The sequence below is a fragment of the Rhizophagus irregularis genome, chromosome 11 (assembly GCF_026210795.1).
Source record: "Rhizophagus irregularis chromosome 11, complete sequence".
NCBI classification, from domain to species: Eukaryota; Fungi; Glomeromycota; class Glomeromycetes; order Glomerales; family Glomeraceae; genus Rhizophagus; species Rhizophagus irregularis.
This window is the reverse complement of record NC_089439.1, coordinates 1,463,531-1,482,327: the sequence shown is the minus strand read 5'-3', so window position 1 is coordinate 1,482,327 and position 18,797 is coordinate 1,463,531. Positions and strand designations below refer to the sequence as shown.

General features: G+C 37.5%; 5 protein-coding genes across 5 annotated transcripts; 2 read left to right on the top strand and 3 right to left on the bottom strand.

Moving 5' to 3' along the window:
- Window positions 1-544: 544 nt before the first annotated feature.
- On the top strand, window positions 545-895 carry OCT59_002860 (uncharacterized protein; the record flags this gene model as incomplete). Its single annotated transcript, XM_066145233.1, has 1 exon — window positions 545-895. The coding sequence occupies one exon, from the start codon at window positions 545-547 to the stop codon at window positions 893-895; it is 351 nt and encodes a 116-aa protein (XP_065995975.1).
- A 6,868-nt stretch (window positions 896-7,763) lies between these two features.
- On the bottom strand, window positions 7,764-8,510 carry OCT59_002859 (uncharacterized protein; the record flags this gene model as incomplete). The annotated part of the gene is made up of 1 exon (XM_025311307.1): window positions 7,764-8,510. One exon carries the CDS (start codon window positions 8,508-8,510, stop codon window positions 7,764-7,766), a length of 747 nt encoding a protein of 248 aa, XP_025173108.1.
- Window positions 8,511-8,845: 335 nt separating this feature from the next.
- On the top strand, window positions 8,846-9,976 carry OCT59_002858 (uncharacterized protein; the record flags this gene model as incomplete). Its single annotated transcript, XM_066145232.1, has 2 exons — window positions 8,846-8,975; window positions 9,552-9,976. The coding sequence occupies 2 exons, from the start codon at window positions 8,846-8,848 to the stop codon at window positions 9,974-9,976; spliced, it is 555 nt and encodes a 184-aa protein (XP_065995974.1).
- A 5,480-nt stretch (window positions 9,977-15,456) lies between these two features.
- On the bottom strand, window positions 15,457-15,896 carry OCT59_002857 (uncharacterized protein; the record flags this gene model as incomplete). Its single annotated transcript, XM_066145231.1, has 2 exons — window positions 15,457-15,488; window positions 15,566-15,896. The coding sequence occupies 2 exons, from the start codon at window positions 15,894-15,896 to the stop codon at window positions 15,457-15,459; spliced, it is 363 nt and encodes a 120-aa protein (XP_065995973.1).
- A 1,711-nt stretch (window positions 15,897-17,607) lies between these two features.
- Window positions 17,608-18,461, bottom strand: OCT59_002856 (uncharacterized protein; the record flags this gene model as incomplete). Its single annotated transcript, XM_066145230.1, has 2 exons — window positions 17,608-17,620; window positions 17,734-18,461. 2 exons carry the CDS (start codon window positions 18,459-18,461, stop codon window positions 17,608-17,610), a joined length of 741 nt encoding a protein of 246 aa, XP_065995972.1.
- Between the last annotated feature and the right edge of the window lie 336 nt (window positions 18,462-18,797).

Sequence of the window (18,797 nt, the reverse complement as noted above, 5' to 3'; positions counted from 1 at the left end):
AACAAAACTTTTCAGTGAAACTTCTTCGTAGGCTCTGCCTAGGCTTGCCCAAAAAATTGCGCATGAGAGTCTTTATTAGTATTAATTAGTTAGCGATTATTCTCTAAGGAAAAGGACGCCCACAGTAGAAAAAATATGATGCACAGTCAGTCTACATAGAGAGGCGATTTCTAAGCACAGAGCATGCGATGAACAGCCCCTTACCATTCTCTCTGTATGGTGATTTGCTTGTTATGTTTTGGTAAATGTTGATGCCCTTACTTCATTTGGAAGGGCTATTTCAGTCGAAGACTGCCCAACGGGCACACCTTTTGGGGTTACTCTAGGACTAGACTCATTTCCTCGATCCTCCCCTTTTCGGCCCTATACATAGCAGAATACAATATTTTAAAGAGTTGACATTGCACCAAACTGTGTAATCTCCTGTTTTATGCATTGTTATTGGGTGTTAAAGCGTGAGGGATGACAGTTAGTCGATTGTGAAATGAAAATTGAAATAATAATAGTGTCTATAAAACCTCTGACTTTTTAACAGAGATTAAATATGATAAGTCTACCGACGTATATAAAATCAGAGCTATCTTCCATTGGCTTAGAAGATATATTTCGCATTACCAATGCAAGTAGCGAGGGTTTTCATGTAAATGTCTTTCCGACTAGTAAAAATTTGGAATTCACATTTGAAAAATATGAAAATGACCTTGTTATCTTCAAGAAAGGAAATAAGAAAGAATTCAATGAAAAGACTGAAGTATTCGTGCACGAAGACAATATTACTCATATAGACTTTAATGGGGTAAAAATCTATTTCGATCAATATGTTATTGCCGACAAGGAACATAGGTCCATTATCGTAGCCGTGATAGGGTATCTAACAACATTCTACAAAAAGTAGCTTCTGTACATCCAGAATAGCTATCGAGACATGATGAAAAAGAAAAGACATGATCGTATATAGTCTATAATTACTAAGGTATTTATTGTATTTTTTTGCAAGCAGTAATCTACCCGAAGGGTAGAAGTAAAATAGTAAGTTAATGCTAATTATAGCTTGAGACGTGTAGCCGAACGTTATGCACTCGACCACGTTATTCAACTAGAATAAGCAGAAACCTGAACAAGAAAAAAACGTAAGTGTGAGTACTGGTTTTGCTTTTATTAGGTAAAATTTAAGGGTTTTTGAATAGTAGATACAAGAATTACCATGTCTTTGACTATTTCGTCTCCCAACTAGATATATCTTCTTGTTACCGACTCGAAGAGTTACTAAAAAACAACTCTTATGTAGTTAACTAAAAAAACTATGTCGTCATTAGTTCATACATTGCGTCATATTTCCATGGATAATAAAACTTTTAGAACGGAACAGGACATTTGTACAATATAATCAAGGAACAAATTTGAAGTGTCCGTTGTAATGAAAACATCTACTGTTATCTATACGTTATAAATGTAGAACATATACATTAGTAAGCAAAATTATACCCGAAGAGATGTTTACTGGAATAACTCTCCTGAAGAGAGGGTACTTCTATTTTTTGTAACGATGAAGTAGAATAGGAATTATTGGTAAGGATAGTACTCCTCAATGAGATTGGATAACAATCGTTACTAAAAAAGTGCATGGACTGGGAAATAACGTGGATGACTGCAGAGGGGAATAACATTAGGGAGACAGGTCTCCTAAGAGCTTTCGAAGAAAAATATTTTTTAGTATTGACATTATCAGTATAACACATTATCATTTGATTGGTATAACATAATAGAATCCTTAAAAGTGGCCCGATGGGTGATGTCATCATACATGGTGCTGTTGCCTGAGGAATAAAGTACTCGGTTAATGGTTGCCCTTGGGGATGATAGGATACTAGGCGGACCTGCCTCTGAAATAGTGGGGTGTATGTGATGCTGTAGCCGTAAAATTCTAGCAAGGTATAACATAATAGAATAGTATTGGTAATAACAAAAAATTACAACACATGATATGCTAGTGTATCCAAAGGATATATTAGTACTTACTTCACCGGCTTAACCATGTGTAGAAATTCTCGAATCTGAAGGGGATATGCTAATATGTAGAGGCGAGTAAACATGTTGATATAGACCGCACATAGCATCACAAATATCTTGTTACAAACATGTAGTACACGAGCATATAAGATTATTCGCTATTTCTATGTAATGTTGAGTATCCGTAAATTCCATTTTTTCTCCATAACATAGGCGAAGTGACTCTTAATGCTAAGACAGGGGAAATCCGAGAATCTAGTCTGCTTGTTACCTGGAAACTTCATGTGAAGTGTAGAGCATATGTCCTCCAGTAATTTTAAAGAGGTAACTCCTGAAAGAAATGGTGCTCAGACTAAATGTCCCTATATGACCATTACCATAAACCTAACGATAATTACATGACATTGATCATTACCAGAAGTAGAACAGCAACATGTGCTTAGTGATTGTTAAAATAAGCTAGTGACAAAAAACAATTCATGCATTAGTACGGTAACCTATGATTAGAATCGCTACTATGCTGGTTATGCTATTTAAGTAGAGGCAATACAACGTTCCAGATAATCACCGTTATCACTTCTCCGAAAGTCATTCTCCCAAATTGTTTTAAGAGAACTAACTGCGATTCTAGAAGAAATGTGTTCGATGAAATAATTATTTTTTCTGAAAAACGTTGTATGATAATGTATACTAGAGGTAGTAACTGGAAATGGACCTTTACACAAAACTCGAACAAGCACAGAATATGTATATCAGAGACAAGGTTTGGAAAACAGTAGACGCTACACACATAGTTCTTAACCGTTCTCGAGAACAGGTAAACTCTGACACTCTCGAAGTAAACCATACACCAAAAACCCACTTTGTTTTCGACCCATACAAAATATGGAATGCAAACGAGAATTCGCAAATTCCAAAAGACGCATGGGAACGACATGCAGAATATATACTCTCTATAATCCAAGAATCCACCCAATTGCAGGTAGGCTGGAAAGGGCCAGGGGAGGCAATAACATTACACTTGCCTAACCATAACAAACCACCACGAAAGAACAAAAAAGGTGAGCAAAATTATTCCCAGAACGTCCCTCTCAGTTCGAAATTTGCTATTGCAGTCCTTCGTCTTTCACACTCTGTGCAGAAAAAAACTGTGGTACATCCGAAGAGAAGGCTAATATTTAACGCAGCAATAATATTAGGAACACATTACTTCGTAATGCCATGACCATCTCGCCGCTCAACCACTCTCTGCATCCATTTTTTTGCTATTCGCATACATTATCAATTACGTAGATGTATAATAGACAAATGCCCACATAAAAAATTCTCCACTTCCCATAAAACCAAATGTTTTATAATTCGAGAGGAAGTCCTACCCAGAGGGTAGTTCAGAAGGACCTATGGGCTGATTTTTCGAGGAACGAGGAAAATTATGGAGAGCATTTACTAGGACCTTTGAAGAGGAAGTTCTACCCAGAGGGTACGGAGTAGAAACCTACGTTCTAGGTAGGCGGCTGCGGATGCATACTTCATCGTTAGTAAATATACGTCATGGTCACCTGATATTCTGCACATTTGTGCAGAGTGTCACATGAGTAAATACTGCGCCATGGTCACCTGTCACCCTACACTTAGGACTAGAATTTTCTTATGTAACGAGAGCACTATGATTAGTCCTGCGGAGGAATAACGTAGACGGCTGCGGAATGGATTATTAGTGGACAACGGTAATAAATGTTGCTGACCTCGGGTCAGCAAAATCACGTGATATATTGGCTCCTGCAGAGAGGACCCCTGTCTACATATACCTGTCTTGAGAGGACAACAGAGGAAATGATGTAAGCGACTGCAGAAAAGAAATAAGTAGTTCGATGATGTAAGTAACACAATATCTACTGTGGAGAAGAATACCTGCATGATTGCTGAGAAGATTATGAGTGGACAGCAGGAGGAATAGTTTATTTATATTCTTCTCCATATTCTCTTCAGCCAAGGGTTCCCCGACTGAACTAAATAGTTCGCTTCACACCTTAATACTGTTCTCTTCTTATTGTGAATGAAAATAAGGTTCACTTCAGACGTTAATGTTAAGGTTCTTCTACCTGGTGATATCCAAGGGATATGCTTCACGTATCCGCAATCGATATTGTGTTACACTACTTAGGTTATTGAAAATTAATCGATATCCGCAGCCAATTTCAACAGGTAGAAGTTAACGTGGAAAGAATACCCCTACCTAAAAGGTACGCAGTAGAACTTCCTCTTTAAAGGTCTTATAAAATGTGTTCCTATTGCTAAAGCTGTTCTTCGAGAGTTCGACTGAGTGGACAACGGTTATCGACTGCATCATAGAGAATATAGTGAATAACGAATTTCTTACCAAAATTTTTGTAAATCCCTATACTGTTACGAGACAATCACACGACCATTGACTGCAGGACTATTATTAATAGACAATGAGTATGCACATGCCATCGATGCCTCAGGGTCCTATGTGGGTGTTGCCCAGCCAAAGGCTCATGTGCTCTCGATGGTAATGATTAGGAGAAAATCTCATCCAGTCTGCGTCATCATTCACCCACGTTGTTCCACTCAACCTGACCGTCTTGCCCTAGTCTTTAGACCTTCCTTCGGAAGTGAATGTAGGTTCCTACCTAAAAGGTACTACGTAGAACCTCCTCTGTTAACAGCGCACCCTTTGGGTCGTTCTACTGGTTGAGCGGCAAGAGCCCTTGGCTGGGCGAAGCCCACGCTCAGTTCATAGGCTCTGAGGTCTTAGGAATGTGTTCCTATTATCATAACGTAAAATGATTGTTACCGTAATACTATCACTACATATATTTTTCTGTTGATGGCTTTTGTGACAGTTTTGTATCACAGTTCAACAGAAACTTGAATCGTTCAATGAATAAGCCCTGTGTGTATTTTCACTTCGTACCAATAGATAGAGACTAAACAGTGCAATTGTTTGATACGAGTGTATATATTTTGGGTGAAATCTGGCCATGCGGTAACCATGGGCATATTTTTTTGTAAAGATGACTCATATAAAATTAACAGCAGGTAGAAATATTATGATACGAAAGGGCATTAGTGGGTGGAGGACATTGGAGATTACGTAGACAATATGCGTATTACACTCCACACATTGCCACTACTGTCACGTTGGTGACTGAATAACTGCGGAGAAAAACGTGAGTGGACCACAGAAAGAGACCATAGCCACGTCACGTGCTCATAACACTCTACTCCCAGGAACCTAGGTTCCTCTGTTAAAAGCGTGGTTGAGCTGCAAGACAGTCAGTTCAGAGTATCACATGAATAGTGTCACATGAATAAGTACTACGTATATTAACTGCAGAAGAGAAAATTAGTAGACAACTAATGTGCCTATGAAGTAAATTTCTTCCCTGTAGTCGACTATTCATCAACTATACGGATATTATTATTCTCTATTGCAGAAACAAGTGGACGTTATTACCACATTTACTTACTGAGACATGAGTTGACGTCGTTACAAAAAATATGTAATTGCCATATGTTCCACCGAGATACACCGTAGAAAAATATGTGGCCATCGTTACAGTGTAATACTATTGGAGTATTGGATAACATTTGTATTATGATAATATACGGGTTTTTTTTAGGGTGATGAGCGAGGAGAACGATAACGTGAGCATCATGGGAATGATATCTCCTTTGCGAAACCACTAAGTACTTAGTCAACAATGTGCATGATCGGCGGATTCCTACTTCAATGGCACTAGACAAACGGAACTTGGAATCATGTTTACTTCACATGAATAACGGATTAGACTTATGTGGGCTGTTATTCATTTAATACTACTAACAATTGTTCAGGGTATTACGTTTCAGTATACGCAATAAACGAATTCTGTTTTTTTATTCCTCACCCATCTGAAGACGATACTCATGTCTAGGTATTAAAATTGATTATACGTGTATAATTGCATAAGGATGCGCAGAGTTATCATTCTTTTGATTATCCTGCTTGTTTTAAAAGACACATATGCAGCCCCAAAAGGTCACAGAGGAGGCCGTGGACACGCCACAGGTGAACATTCTAATGGAAATGGAGCATCCGGTGACTGATCAAGTAGTGTAGGCTATCATGGTAAAGGGACGGCTATTGGTAAGACACCCTCCTCTCAGAACGTAAATAACAAAAAGTCCATGGCCATAATCTCTGTTCCTGATCCATTGCTGATATACCATACGACATACAGCTTATTGCTAATATATGTTTTCGACAAACTTTATCACACAACAATGCACTTAACGTGTTCCTGATAGACAAGTAACGATAAGTACTAATATATATTGATAAGTACCGATATTTCCTCAACAATTGTAAAATACTAATTATGAGCTATATTCAACTTTTCTGACGAGAAGTATCCGGGAATAATTTCGCTGACCTCAGGTCAGGTGTGATTACTGATGAAAAAGACTCTCAGGAGGTAATTCAACCCATCATTAACAAGTAAGAGTTCTTCCCTAACAAATCTACGTTCAGGTCCGTCAAGTGACTTACCTGAAGGGCGCCAATAGCGTAAAGGACCGGTTGATTTTTTTGTACACGAACTTCGCCAATATTATAAACTTCAGGACTCCACTTCATATCCGTACCTCTGCTTTTTGGTCCACCTTCAAGCTCACCAGGTTCAAGAAGATAACGAACACTATCTCTGTAGGACAGACGTGATTCATCATAACCAATTGGCCTAACATATCTGCAGGAATGTTTTGCATAAACTTTTTTCTTTTTTATCGCTTTGGCAGGAGTTATACCTATTAACCTCGTAACAGAGTTATTAATATCTTCTACAATTATAGGTAGGTTCTTCACCCAAGTATGGGATTTTCCCAGCATATGTAATGATAAATCATGTGCATTCTGTATACGAAACAGTCTCCTAGCTAAAGTAAGATTGTACCTTTCAACAATAACAACAGTTCGTTTAGACGTAGCTTTCTGAATTTCCACACCATGTCTTCTCATTAATCGTTCACAGTCACCCTTAAATTCAGTCCCTTTATCTGTGATTAATAATTTTGGCCATATAAGGGGGCAATCCGGTTTACATAAATCTGCTCAAAAGCTTTAGAAATGGTACGTGATGTTAAGATGCCCTCTCTATTCTTAATGCTAGTCGCACCTATTGGAATAGAGGCCTTGTATCTCGAAGCTACATCCACTACATTAAGACAAAAAAGATAAGTAACACGTCCAACCTTGTCATGTGGCATATATAAAATATCTGCCTGATGACATGCATTAGGTATGGTAATACTGTTAAAAGATGAATACGGGATATACTTAGGCGAGGTGCATGTATTTGCCATACGGCCTGCCTATGTAAAAAATTGCATACATCAGACAAGTCATAGTCGTATCCTTGTTTTTTACTGCCTCATGAAACTTCTGTGCCGACTGATAATATCCACTAGGTGATAATATAGGCAACGCCAGAGAATGCGTGAGCTTCTGCGGAAGAATAACAGTAGGAACACAATGCTTCATTGAACTAAACATATGCTAACATTTCCGAGAGTGGGTGAATGACGATGCATATGGGACAAGATTTTTCTTATAATTACTATTATCAAGAGCACATGATATAGGACCTTCAGGTATCGATGTCATGTGCATACCTCCCTAAGTCCACTCATATTGTGCGCAGTTTGCCTCTGCGGGACAGAATATAATCCATACGGGATCCTAAGTGGAATTATATCCGCCAGGGGTAGCAGCGCGATAGGGGGTGATCCGTTGCGGGCCCATACTCTTGGATGAAAAACCGCATAGCTTTATATGTGAGACCGCACTGCCACGGTATAAATGAGCATCCAAAATCGCAATCAATCACACGTTCACGACCGATGTCAACCCTCTTCAGATATAACGATTTAAGGCTTAGGGTTTCGATGACCTCCAACGTCCCTGAAAAGAAAGATACAGTGTCTAGTTTGAGGGTCATAAGCCGTCGGAAGCCGACGATTTTATCTAAGTCACACACAGTGCAATCTACGAGCTCAAGACTTGAGAGTCTCAGATAGGTTTCTGCTAATGATTTCATATCTATATCTTCCGAGTCGTACAAGATTAAATGCTGAAGACTTCCATTCCTTGCAAGAGACGAACCGCTCCATGGACCGAACACTCTTTCCTGAATGCATAAACTTTCTAACCCATCTATATTAGGAATTCTGTCGATGCGGCAATCCCGCAGGGTAAGCGTTTTAAGATGATGACAGTTTTTAATGGAGTTCCACAGGAGACTGGTTTTATGAGGACCCAACAGGCGAAGCTCATTTATCTCGGAAGGAATAACTAGGTCAGGTTCCGGGAGTCCGAAGTAACCTCCCGGCATTTCCCCACAGATTATAGTTAAATACCTCAAATCGAAGCAGTTATGGTTCCAACCTTTTGGCAGCTTTGTGCCCGTGTCTACGACCAGTCTTTCTAATCTGAGCATGTCTGCGTAATCTGATTGAGCTTCCACGGAAGGGCCAAAGTCGCAGCGATTTAAACCCACTGTCGTCAGATCCGAGCATATCAAGAGGCTCATCAAATCCTTAGAAATCTCTTGGTTAGCGATATATATTTCACGCAAATCTGTATGCCCTTTCAAACTCGTTTTTTTCGAAAAATGGTAACATAGACAGAATTTTTCCGCAGTGGAGCTATTGGGCAACCACACCCTTTTCCACAATAATGAGATAGCGTTCCTGTACCATAATCGATTGACGGAGATGCAGACGCGAAGGATAAAAGGATCTGGCGTATGTATAATTAGGAAAATCGTTCAGTATGGACAAAATAATCCATAGAGTATCGGTTATTAATAGCGGAGTCGGAGACATGGTAGGGCTTATTATTGCAATAGATGTTTCAATTACAGCTGAAAACTTAATCCCTTGGAATAATAAAACAAAAACGAGTAAGTTCTAACGTAATAATAAAAATCCCAATTCAATGTCCTAGTTTAGAAAAATTAGTAGTAATTCATTGGCATTAAGAACAGATCGAATGTTAACCAATGCCTTAAGGGATGAGAGAAATGCTCAGCGAGAGTACGGAGAAATTGCAGAAAATAGAAAAGAGAGAATTGGGGAATTATTACGTGAAAAATTTGCCTTTCGATTGCTAATTCAGCGCAAAGAGACCCAAATAGCCGAACATAGGAGAAACGCTCACAGATTAACTATGCGCTATAATAATGATATGCAAGCTTGGCAAAGGCGATATAATGCAGATACTGAACGATGGAGGAGACGCCATGCTGGTTGCATACGTCAGGCGCAGAACTGGAAAGGACAATACCGGAACGCACAGAACCAAAACCAAAATTTGCAACAACAGAATAATAATTTACAGCAACAAATTTTTGTCTTACAGAATAACGCACCTGTAAATCAGCAAATAGGAATGGCTGGATATCCACCCCCTAGATTTAGTGGCTCAGCGCATGAGGATGTAGATGATTTTATCAAAAATTTCAGATTATATCTTACAGCGGCTGGGATTGTAACCAACAATCCTGCCGGTAAGCAAAGAGCTATAGCATTATTCGAATCATGTTTAACTGGAAAGGCATCAGATTGGTTTAAGCAAAAACTGAAGAACAAGAAATGGAGATTAACGCATGTTCGATGTGGAAATGCTGTAGCAAATATGGCTGCTATAATAGCTATGAATAATGCCAATATAACTGCTACTCGGATAAATGCACCAGATGGTACGGTGCCCCCTGCATGGCCTGCTGCTTGTACTGGAACACATATTATTCCAGCTCATGATGTCCATACAGATGAGGACTGGTTTTACGCAGGCGGTGAGCCTGTAGATAACGCAACTCCTAATAATGTGCCTAATGGAGTACTAAATAATAATAATGCTATAGTTTTTCCTGATATTAACATTAGTCAAGTTATTTATTAAATTAAAAGACATTTCCCTACAGAAGTCCAAAAACAGCAAGAGTTATTTTCGGAACATTGACTCAAGGTTCTAGGCCAATTAGGGAGTATTACAAAGATATACAAAATATGCTAGATATGCAAATATAGGTGACCGAGAGATGAGAATACAGTTTATACGTGGTTTGAGTCCTGAAAATAAACTGGAATTAAAACGTTTAGGATTAAATGAGAATCTAATCGAGACAATGGAGCAAATAGAAAAAGAAAAGGACAATATCCTTTATGGGGGAACACATTTAATTCACAGAAAAAACCAGAAATTACTTCTGAAGACATAGAAAAAAAAGAATATGAGTAAACACAGGAGGAATAATGTGGGCACAATATGAGTAAATACTACGTCATGCTCAGTCAGAGGACCGCCCAAAGGGCACATGACACTCCACTCATTTGCTCAGAGTATCACATGAATAGTGTTACATGAATAGTATCACATAATTAGTATCACATGACGCAAAGTATCATGTTGTTTATTTTCACGTGACTTTATTGTGACTGCGAAATGATTAGGATGGTGGAGAATCGTAGTAGTAACATCTTTCTTTCCTTCTCTTTTTTGTTGTGAACCCTTTACTAGAAACATATAAAAATTGTTAGATTGCTGTACATTCTACCTACCCAGGGGGGTACGAAGTAGACTAACTAAATATCTACCACCGTAGAAAAATTACGTGAACATCGTTACCAGGATATGCAGACATCATTATAACATTTGTTATTAACCATTATACTCCATCGCAGAAAAACATATGTGATCATTATTAGTGGCAATAGTTACATACTGATTCGCAATACCTTCCAGACATTTCCTGGTAACGATGTTCACGTATTTTTCTATTGGTTGACCTGAATTACAAAGCAATCTAACGTTTGTTACGAAGCAATTTGTTGATAACTACCAATATACAGTGGTGAGCATTCGACTGCAGAGGAATAACGTGAACGACTGCAGAGACATAGTTCACTTCATCGTTACATTGGGAACACATGCTCATGCGACTGCCCCACATCCTCATGTCAACTAGTCTCCTACGAGACTCATTTTTGGCCGGGGCCCCGGTCGAAATTACAGAACGGAGTGAACTGTAAAAATTTGGTAACGATGAAGTATATTTTTTTGTAACGATGAAGTATACTCTTTCTTTACTTCGTAGCTCAGTGGGGGTGACTACGGGATTGATTATTAGTAGACTATACTATTCCACTGGCTATGCCGCAGCCGTCTACGTTATTCCCACAGTCGCCTATGTTACTCTTCCTGTTGTCCACTCATATTGTGCTACACAGCGGCCTATGTTATTCTTCTACGCTATTTCCCCTGTTGTACACTACAAACAAGTTGAAAAATAGGCGTTTTACGATCAAAAATAACAAATCGCCTACATATGCTTACATATATATATGAAACTCTCCTCTGGGGGAGTTACATATTGGCCTATGTGTTTACACTCATATGTCACGTCTACTCATACCTGTTTTCACTTATATGCCTACTCATACATGTCCACTCACCTATGGCTTATCATACACGCTCTCACATATATATCTATATCCCCCTACGGTAGTCCTTCTGAGGTTATGTCTACATCCCTCCTTCTGCGGTCCTTCTGAAGTTATGCCTCTGGGTAGTTGGATATTCTGTATATTATATTGATTGTCTGCTACTGTATTGCTCATGATTACGAAGTATAGATATGCGATTAAAATTAAAGCGAAACAAAAAACATTCAATTGATAGTTTAAGTTACGTTAGTGACTGTGAAGAACATTGCAATTTGTTTATGATAATAGGGAATAACGAGCATATTAAATGAAACACAATTTTTTATTTAACACAAAAACGTTATTTATAATTTTATATACTAATTAATAGAATCATTCATACAACGAAATAAATGAGAAGCGGGTTGTTTCAAGGGAGGAATTTGCCGAGCCCTAACCCATTTAATGACAGTTCCTTCCCCGTTACTCATTATTTCGTACCCACACACTAATCTTATCTAATGTTTTACTATGAGAGTTGCTCGTTCTATAAAAATTCTTTATGGTCTGTGCGCAAATCTTTCCTTTACCATAATCATTTATTTCAACTGCTATTCGTGTAGTTATAAATTTATAAATTGAACATTTGTATTTTGTACATGTAGCAAAGTATTATTGATAACCAAGATAACTACTCTCCTTTACTACCAAAAAAGAGTCCTTCGCCAATGGTGAAGGATGTTGAGCTCCGCCATGACCGTCTTGCCGCTCAACCACGCTCTGTATTCATTTTTTTCAATTCTTATGCATTATCAATTACGTAGATGAATAATAGACAAATGTCTACAAAAAAATCTTCATGATTTTCGGAACGAAGTGAAGAAAATTATGAAGTGGAAAGTTAAAACTTTCTTGTTATACTTGTTCCTCTTTTGGAATAGGTTAAATGCGGATGTTCAGCCATATCAGATACATGTTGTTTGTAAACACCACACTCAGTTTTAGCAGTCTGTAACTCGAATGACTTTGATGAAATTTCCGCCTCACATTTCTGTAACTCCAATGTCTTTGACGAAAGTTTAGATTCTAAGCTATGTATTTCCGTTATTTTTTCTGATAAAACATCTTCTAATTCTTTTAGTCTCGAATTAATCACTTCTACTTCTTTTTTACTAGTAATCAAATTCACCTTGTGCTGTGCCGCAGTAGTTTGCATAACAATATACTGCGACTTAAGTCTTTCCAACTCTACCGTTAGACTTTGGATGTGTTGTTTATCAAATGCTAACTGCTGCTCAAGATTCGAAACATTCTTTGATTTGGTTAGTAATTGCTTTATTTCTTTACTTAACTTCTTTGATGAAATGATAGATTGTTCTAATCCGTTCCTTAATTGTGTATTTTCGTTCGTAAGTTTATTCACTAAAATCATACAAATCCGCTTCTTCGACCATATCATCATACACATTTTCCGTTTCTATCTCAATAATGAACGAATCTGTATCGGTATAACATAATCTTGCTCGGTTTTCATACTTTCGCTTGATGTGATTGTACCAGAAATCGTACATGTAATACTTACTAAGATCCAAAATTGTTGCTCCTACATAAATCGGCCGGAAGATCATCCATTACTTAAAAAATTACCACATGACCAATGGATAACCAAACCAGACGGTACACGAGAGCTAAAAAATAAGAAGGTAATTGGTAAGTGGAAGGATGAAAATGCAGGGACACGAATAACAAGGTATGCCGGTAATCGATCCAAATCATATGCTATTGAAACAGAAAATGCGACCAAGAATATACAAAAATCTAAGGGCCTTAAGAAATCTCTCGTGAACAAAGAACTAACAATTGATATTTATGAGCGTTGTATTCTAGAAGGTGTAGAAGATAACCCAGAGGAGAGTTTCATATATATATGTAAGCATACGCTGAACGGTCTTCTATAAAAAAATACCAATCGCAAAGCCCTTTTCGGAGAAACAGAATAAAGAAACGTTAGGGCAGTATCACTGAATTATCCTTTTTACTTCGTAGGCATGGCCTATACTCTACTTCACTTAAACGTAACACAATAATAATTTTTTCGTTGTTATTGCTGCTCATATTTAGGATTTGCAGAGTAACTGCGGAAATGATTATGAGTGGATAATAGAGGGGAGATGTAAAGTGAAAAAGTGGTGTCCCACCAAAATGAAACTCCCCAATAATCAATCCCGTAGTCGACCCATTGCCCATGTTATCTCCCACATGTCGCCACTAATTTAGAGTATGAGTGGAATAACATGGGTGAATGTGGGCGCAGGCGGGATACTATCAGAAGCACATAATATAGGACCCTCAGGTATCGATGTCACGTGAATGCCATTGTCCACTAATAATCTGTCCCGCAATCACGCTCACGTTATTCTGCCGCAGTCACTTACCGTTATTCACATGAGTAAATACTACGTCCTCCAGTCAATGTCTGTTGTCCAGGCTAACCACATTCTACGCTTCTTCTCATACCATGTTAGCCATCACTTTCTTATTATCTGCGTCATCATCCACGCCTTATAATTCTTCTGTGGACTTATTTTACATTATTGCAAAAATTTGTAACGATTATTAGTGGACAACGGGAGAAATCACATGGGCTCTTGCGAAGGAATAACGTATGTGTCTTCTTTATCAGTCAAAGAGCCCTTGGCTGAGCTTCGCCCACTTCTCGAAGAGCACTTTTCCTTCGTACCTTTCAGGTAGTATCTATAATCGAACACAGTCACAGTATGTAGTTAGTTGATAATGATTATTCCGTTTTTTTGTAACGATGACAACGAATTGTTATATGCAATGGCCCTCCTTAACCGTGGACACCAGAATAATTACTTAGTATCCCTTGGGTATATATAGCTGATCATTAGTGGACAACAGGGGTATCATAGACAGCTGCGGAAAATGATTAGGAGTGGGGGTTTTGCCAAGAAATTTGGGCGAACATTGTTCGCCTAAATCACGTGACTTCAAGCGACTGCAGAAGAATAACATAGATAGCTGTGGAAATAAATATGGTCTCCTGTGAGGGACCACAGTGGGTAACTATTAACCTAGATAACAGAGCCACAGTCTACTTCATACCCAAAGGGTAGAGCAAAACAGTCATGGCATACACGTGACATCGATACCTGGGGGTCCTATGTGGGCGTTGCCCAGCCAAAGGCTCATGTGCTCTTGATAGTAAATCCGTCTACGTCCTCATTTACCAGAGCTCTGCTACATTTCATTCATATGTATAGATATTGTTATCGACAACAGGGGAATAATGTGCACTGGTCAAATGATGAAGAATCGGTGTATTAAGAGCCAGTTAAGAATCGGGACCAATCAGGTTTCGGTTCTTAACCGGCTCTTATTTTTTTTATCATTAAATAATCAGTATCCCGATAGGCCTATTGATTCTATTATATAAGAAGCCGATAGATTCTAAACGTATATCAAATTTGATCAGCTGATAATAAGTAACAAATTGATTACCTTCCGGATTTCCCGATGACTAATAAATAAACACCCGATCTGTCATGATCTGTCATTAATTTATAAATAAGCATCGGTAAAACATCACATGTCCGATAATAATACTGATAGAACATTGATATTAGACGGTGAGAAATTTAAAGGTTTAATAATAATTATTATATATTTATTTATTTGTATATTTATAATATTCATAATAAAACATGATTGATATTACAGTATTATTATAAATTTTAAATATGAAACTTTCTATTGATCGGTATTACTGACACATATTTCCGGGTTTCTTTTCGTCCTATTGAAAAAGAACCTTCAACAAACCGACCCAGTATACTATGTACAGGGATAATACAATCCCTGCTAAGATCATAAAATTCTTTTTTCCATAGTTCTATATTGCACAAATTTTCATCGCCATTAATTGTGCAATGAAATCTAGTCTTGTGATTTTCTGCCGGAAGGTACCACTTTACAAATGCTAGGGAATGATTTACAGAACCTTCCGGAAAATGTATAATATGTTCAAAATAAAATTGAACAATACCGGGATAAGTATCTTTAGTATTATCATGGAGAAATTGGGATAATATTTTGGCCGATGTGACGTGCCTTTTAGAATACATTGACCCAAAAACTTCGGATCCAATTTTTAGTCGTCCATAAGTGTTCACTTTTGGTAATACCGGTATAGCAGAAGGAGCAGCATGGATATCTGATAGTGCTGCGAAATCTTTTCCATAGGCATTGCGGTAATATTCAACCAACAAATCTAATACTTCTTTTGAAAGGTTGGTGTCTATCCTTTTAGGATTAAGAAAAGTACCTGGAAAAGGTTCCGAACCTGTTCCGGCCATTTCTTCCACGTTTCTAGACATTGATAAAAATTCCCGGTAATCTATTCCATTAATTTCATCATGAATTACAAGACTGCCGGTAGTTTCTTTCGGTGTAATTAGTGTGATACAAGTCGATAAATGTTGATGGTCTTGGGCGCATGAAGAAAACTGATCAAGAAGAGAGTTGAATTGAATGGTTTTTAATAATTCTGGTTCGATTCTTCTATTACTGCTATGATACGATCCTATAAATATAGACTATTTAATAAATTGATTTAATTATATTGATAAGTTCGGAAATCTGGAATTACCTAATAGACCGTTCATGCGTTCGTAACTGAAACACCAGAACGCGTATAATGGTCCATAGTCTAACGCACAATGGCAAATATGTAAGCATAAATGTAAATTCGGCGTAATTTTTTCTGCGCCGTAATTTTCTTCAATGAGCTTTGCCACTTCTAGAAGATTTTTATGAGCTTCTTCTAACCCATTCGTTGTTATAGATCTGCATACAAGAATATTGCATGCACGGACAAAATTGGCGAGTATCAATTTATCCGATTCTTGAAGCAGATCCCATGTTATGGAAGTGGCATAAATTAAGATAAAAGTCTTCCATTGATCAGCGGTGAACCTTGAAAAGCCTTCACCTGTAGCAATTTTGTAGGGAATTCTACCGATATCTGCTGGAACTTTTATTGCATTTGCCCTTTTTTGCATTGTTTCTAAATCTTTTTGTGTCAATCGGCCCTCCTCGATCCACAGTCTGGTCACGATCCACTTAGCAATACCCAAGAACAAACAATGCATTGGATCCACTGTGAGAAATCGCACTGAATCAAAGTACGGAAGTCGATACATTTCTGACCACCGTACTAAAGTATTATGGACGTGACTATTTCTAGCATCTTTAGTATTGCAATTCAACCATTCTCGCGCATCCCTTCGAACCTGGTTGATATCTCTTTCGACAAACCATTCATCAATATCATCAAATCCGCCAAAATTCGGTTGATTTCGATCATCATATTGAGCCTTTTTTAAGCATCTATGACAAGCCACTCGCGCAGAGATATGACCGCAGAGTTTTCTCGCGGCTGGAATATCACATGAGCAGCATATTACTGCGGCTCGAATAGATTTTCCGGTAGAGCTTTCGTATGTTTTCGATAGTTCAATCCCATTCCATAACTCGATTAATTGATCGATGATGGGAGCTATATAATGGTTTAGTTGATGTAAACTAGGCTCATTTGGCCCCGGAATTAAAGCCATTGTCAAAATATTTGATGGCTTGAATCTTTCATTTCGAGGCAGGTTACATATTACACCATATAGAGCTCCTATACTATAAGTTGAATTATCGAATGGTTGGAACCAGTCGATATTTAACATGATGCCTAAGTGGCGGTCTGAGACATCTTTCCGGAAAAATGGTATATTTTGACGATGATCCTGAAAGGTTTTCCAGATCTTTCCGTCATAAATATCATTCAAAAATTGAGAATCGTTACGGTCCGCCCATTTTCTACATAATTTCTCAAATCCTTTTCGATTATACATTAATTGTAATTGGTGTTTTAAACTAACAGTAGGGAACGTTAAAGAAGGTCGATAGATTGTTCCGTTAGTAACCGGAACTTTCTTAGCAAGTGTAGCATTGCACTTTTTTCTTTGATTTGCCATCGGATGATCCGGAAAATCTACATAGGTACAATGAATTGTGGCTGGAACTTGGTAAGGGTCGTTAGTTGATACTTCTGTTACATTATACAATTTGCAACACTTTTCACACGATGCGAATTTGACAATATGAGCACAGACGCCAAGTTTTTTACGTGCCATATACAAAGATGTAGGAAAAGAATTGTACGTGTTTGCATCCAAAAGAACCAAAAGATATCTAAAAAATTTGACTAAAGAATCGGTAGTGACATCGGATAACTTATATCTCTCTTGATATAATAAGATCCATAAAACAATCCAATGAAAGTCTTCAGTAAAATCAATGAAGGAGGCTTCTGGATCATCACCGTATGTATTTTCCGGTGCGTCAAACCAGCCGGATGAAGATTCATTTGGTATTTCTTCGATAGGATCAAAGTCATTATCAACTTGATCGTTTTCTTCATCATCAGCATCACTAGTATCATCATCTGAAATACTTTGTTCAATAACAACAATAGGGTATGATACATTCTTGGAATTTCCACTACCGATATGTTTTCGTTTATCTTTCGATTTGGCTTTTGATGATTTCGATTTTTTGGGAAGAAACGAATAATTTTCCTCATCAACAATAGGTTCATGATGACCATCATCTGAATTATGTGATTCTATTTCCATTGGATCATTCAAGAGGTCTACCGATGTATCTTGGTTTAGGTCATCAGATGAAACTTGATTTAAATCTATAATTTCTTCAATAACTCCTCTTGGTCTAATATCCCTTTTTAAACTATGACTATTTTTTGTACGTGGATCAACCATGTTACCTTTACATTTATTGCAATGACACGGAACTTTATTTGATGTTTTCTGTTTAAAATTATAGGATTTCTTTACAAAGACAGCTTTTGTTCTTCGGTATTTTCTCGTCATTGTAAATAATAATATAAAAAAATTTTATTAAAAATGAATTTCCGGTTCTTCGATGAACGGATATATTAGTATGATTGATAATTGACATTGTTGACCATATTAGGTTACTATCAATTTATTGTATTTATTGTATTTAAATCAATATAAGTTCCTTTATTTGAATCAAAAAAAAGCTTATACTTCAATAGACTATTTCGTTATTTTCAATAGACTTATCGGCATGAAAAAAAAGGAAAAAAAAATTCAATCAAAAAAAGCTTATTTAATAGACTATTTCGTTACTTTCGACAGACCTATCGGTCCTCATATGACAAAAAAAAAAATATATATAAAGAC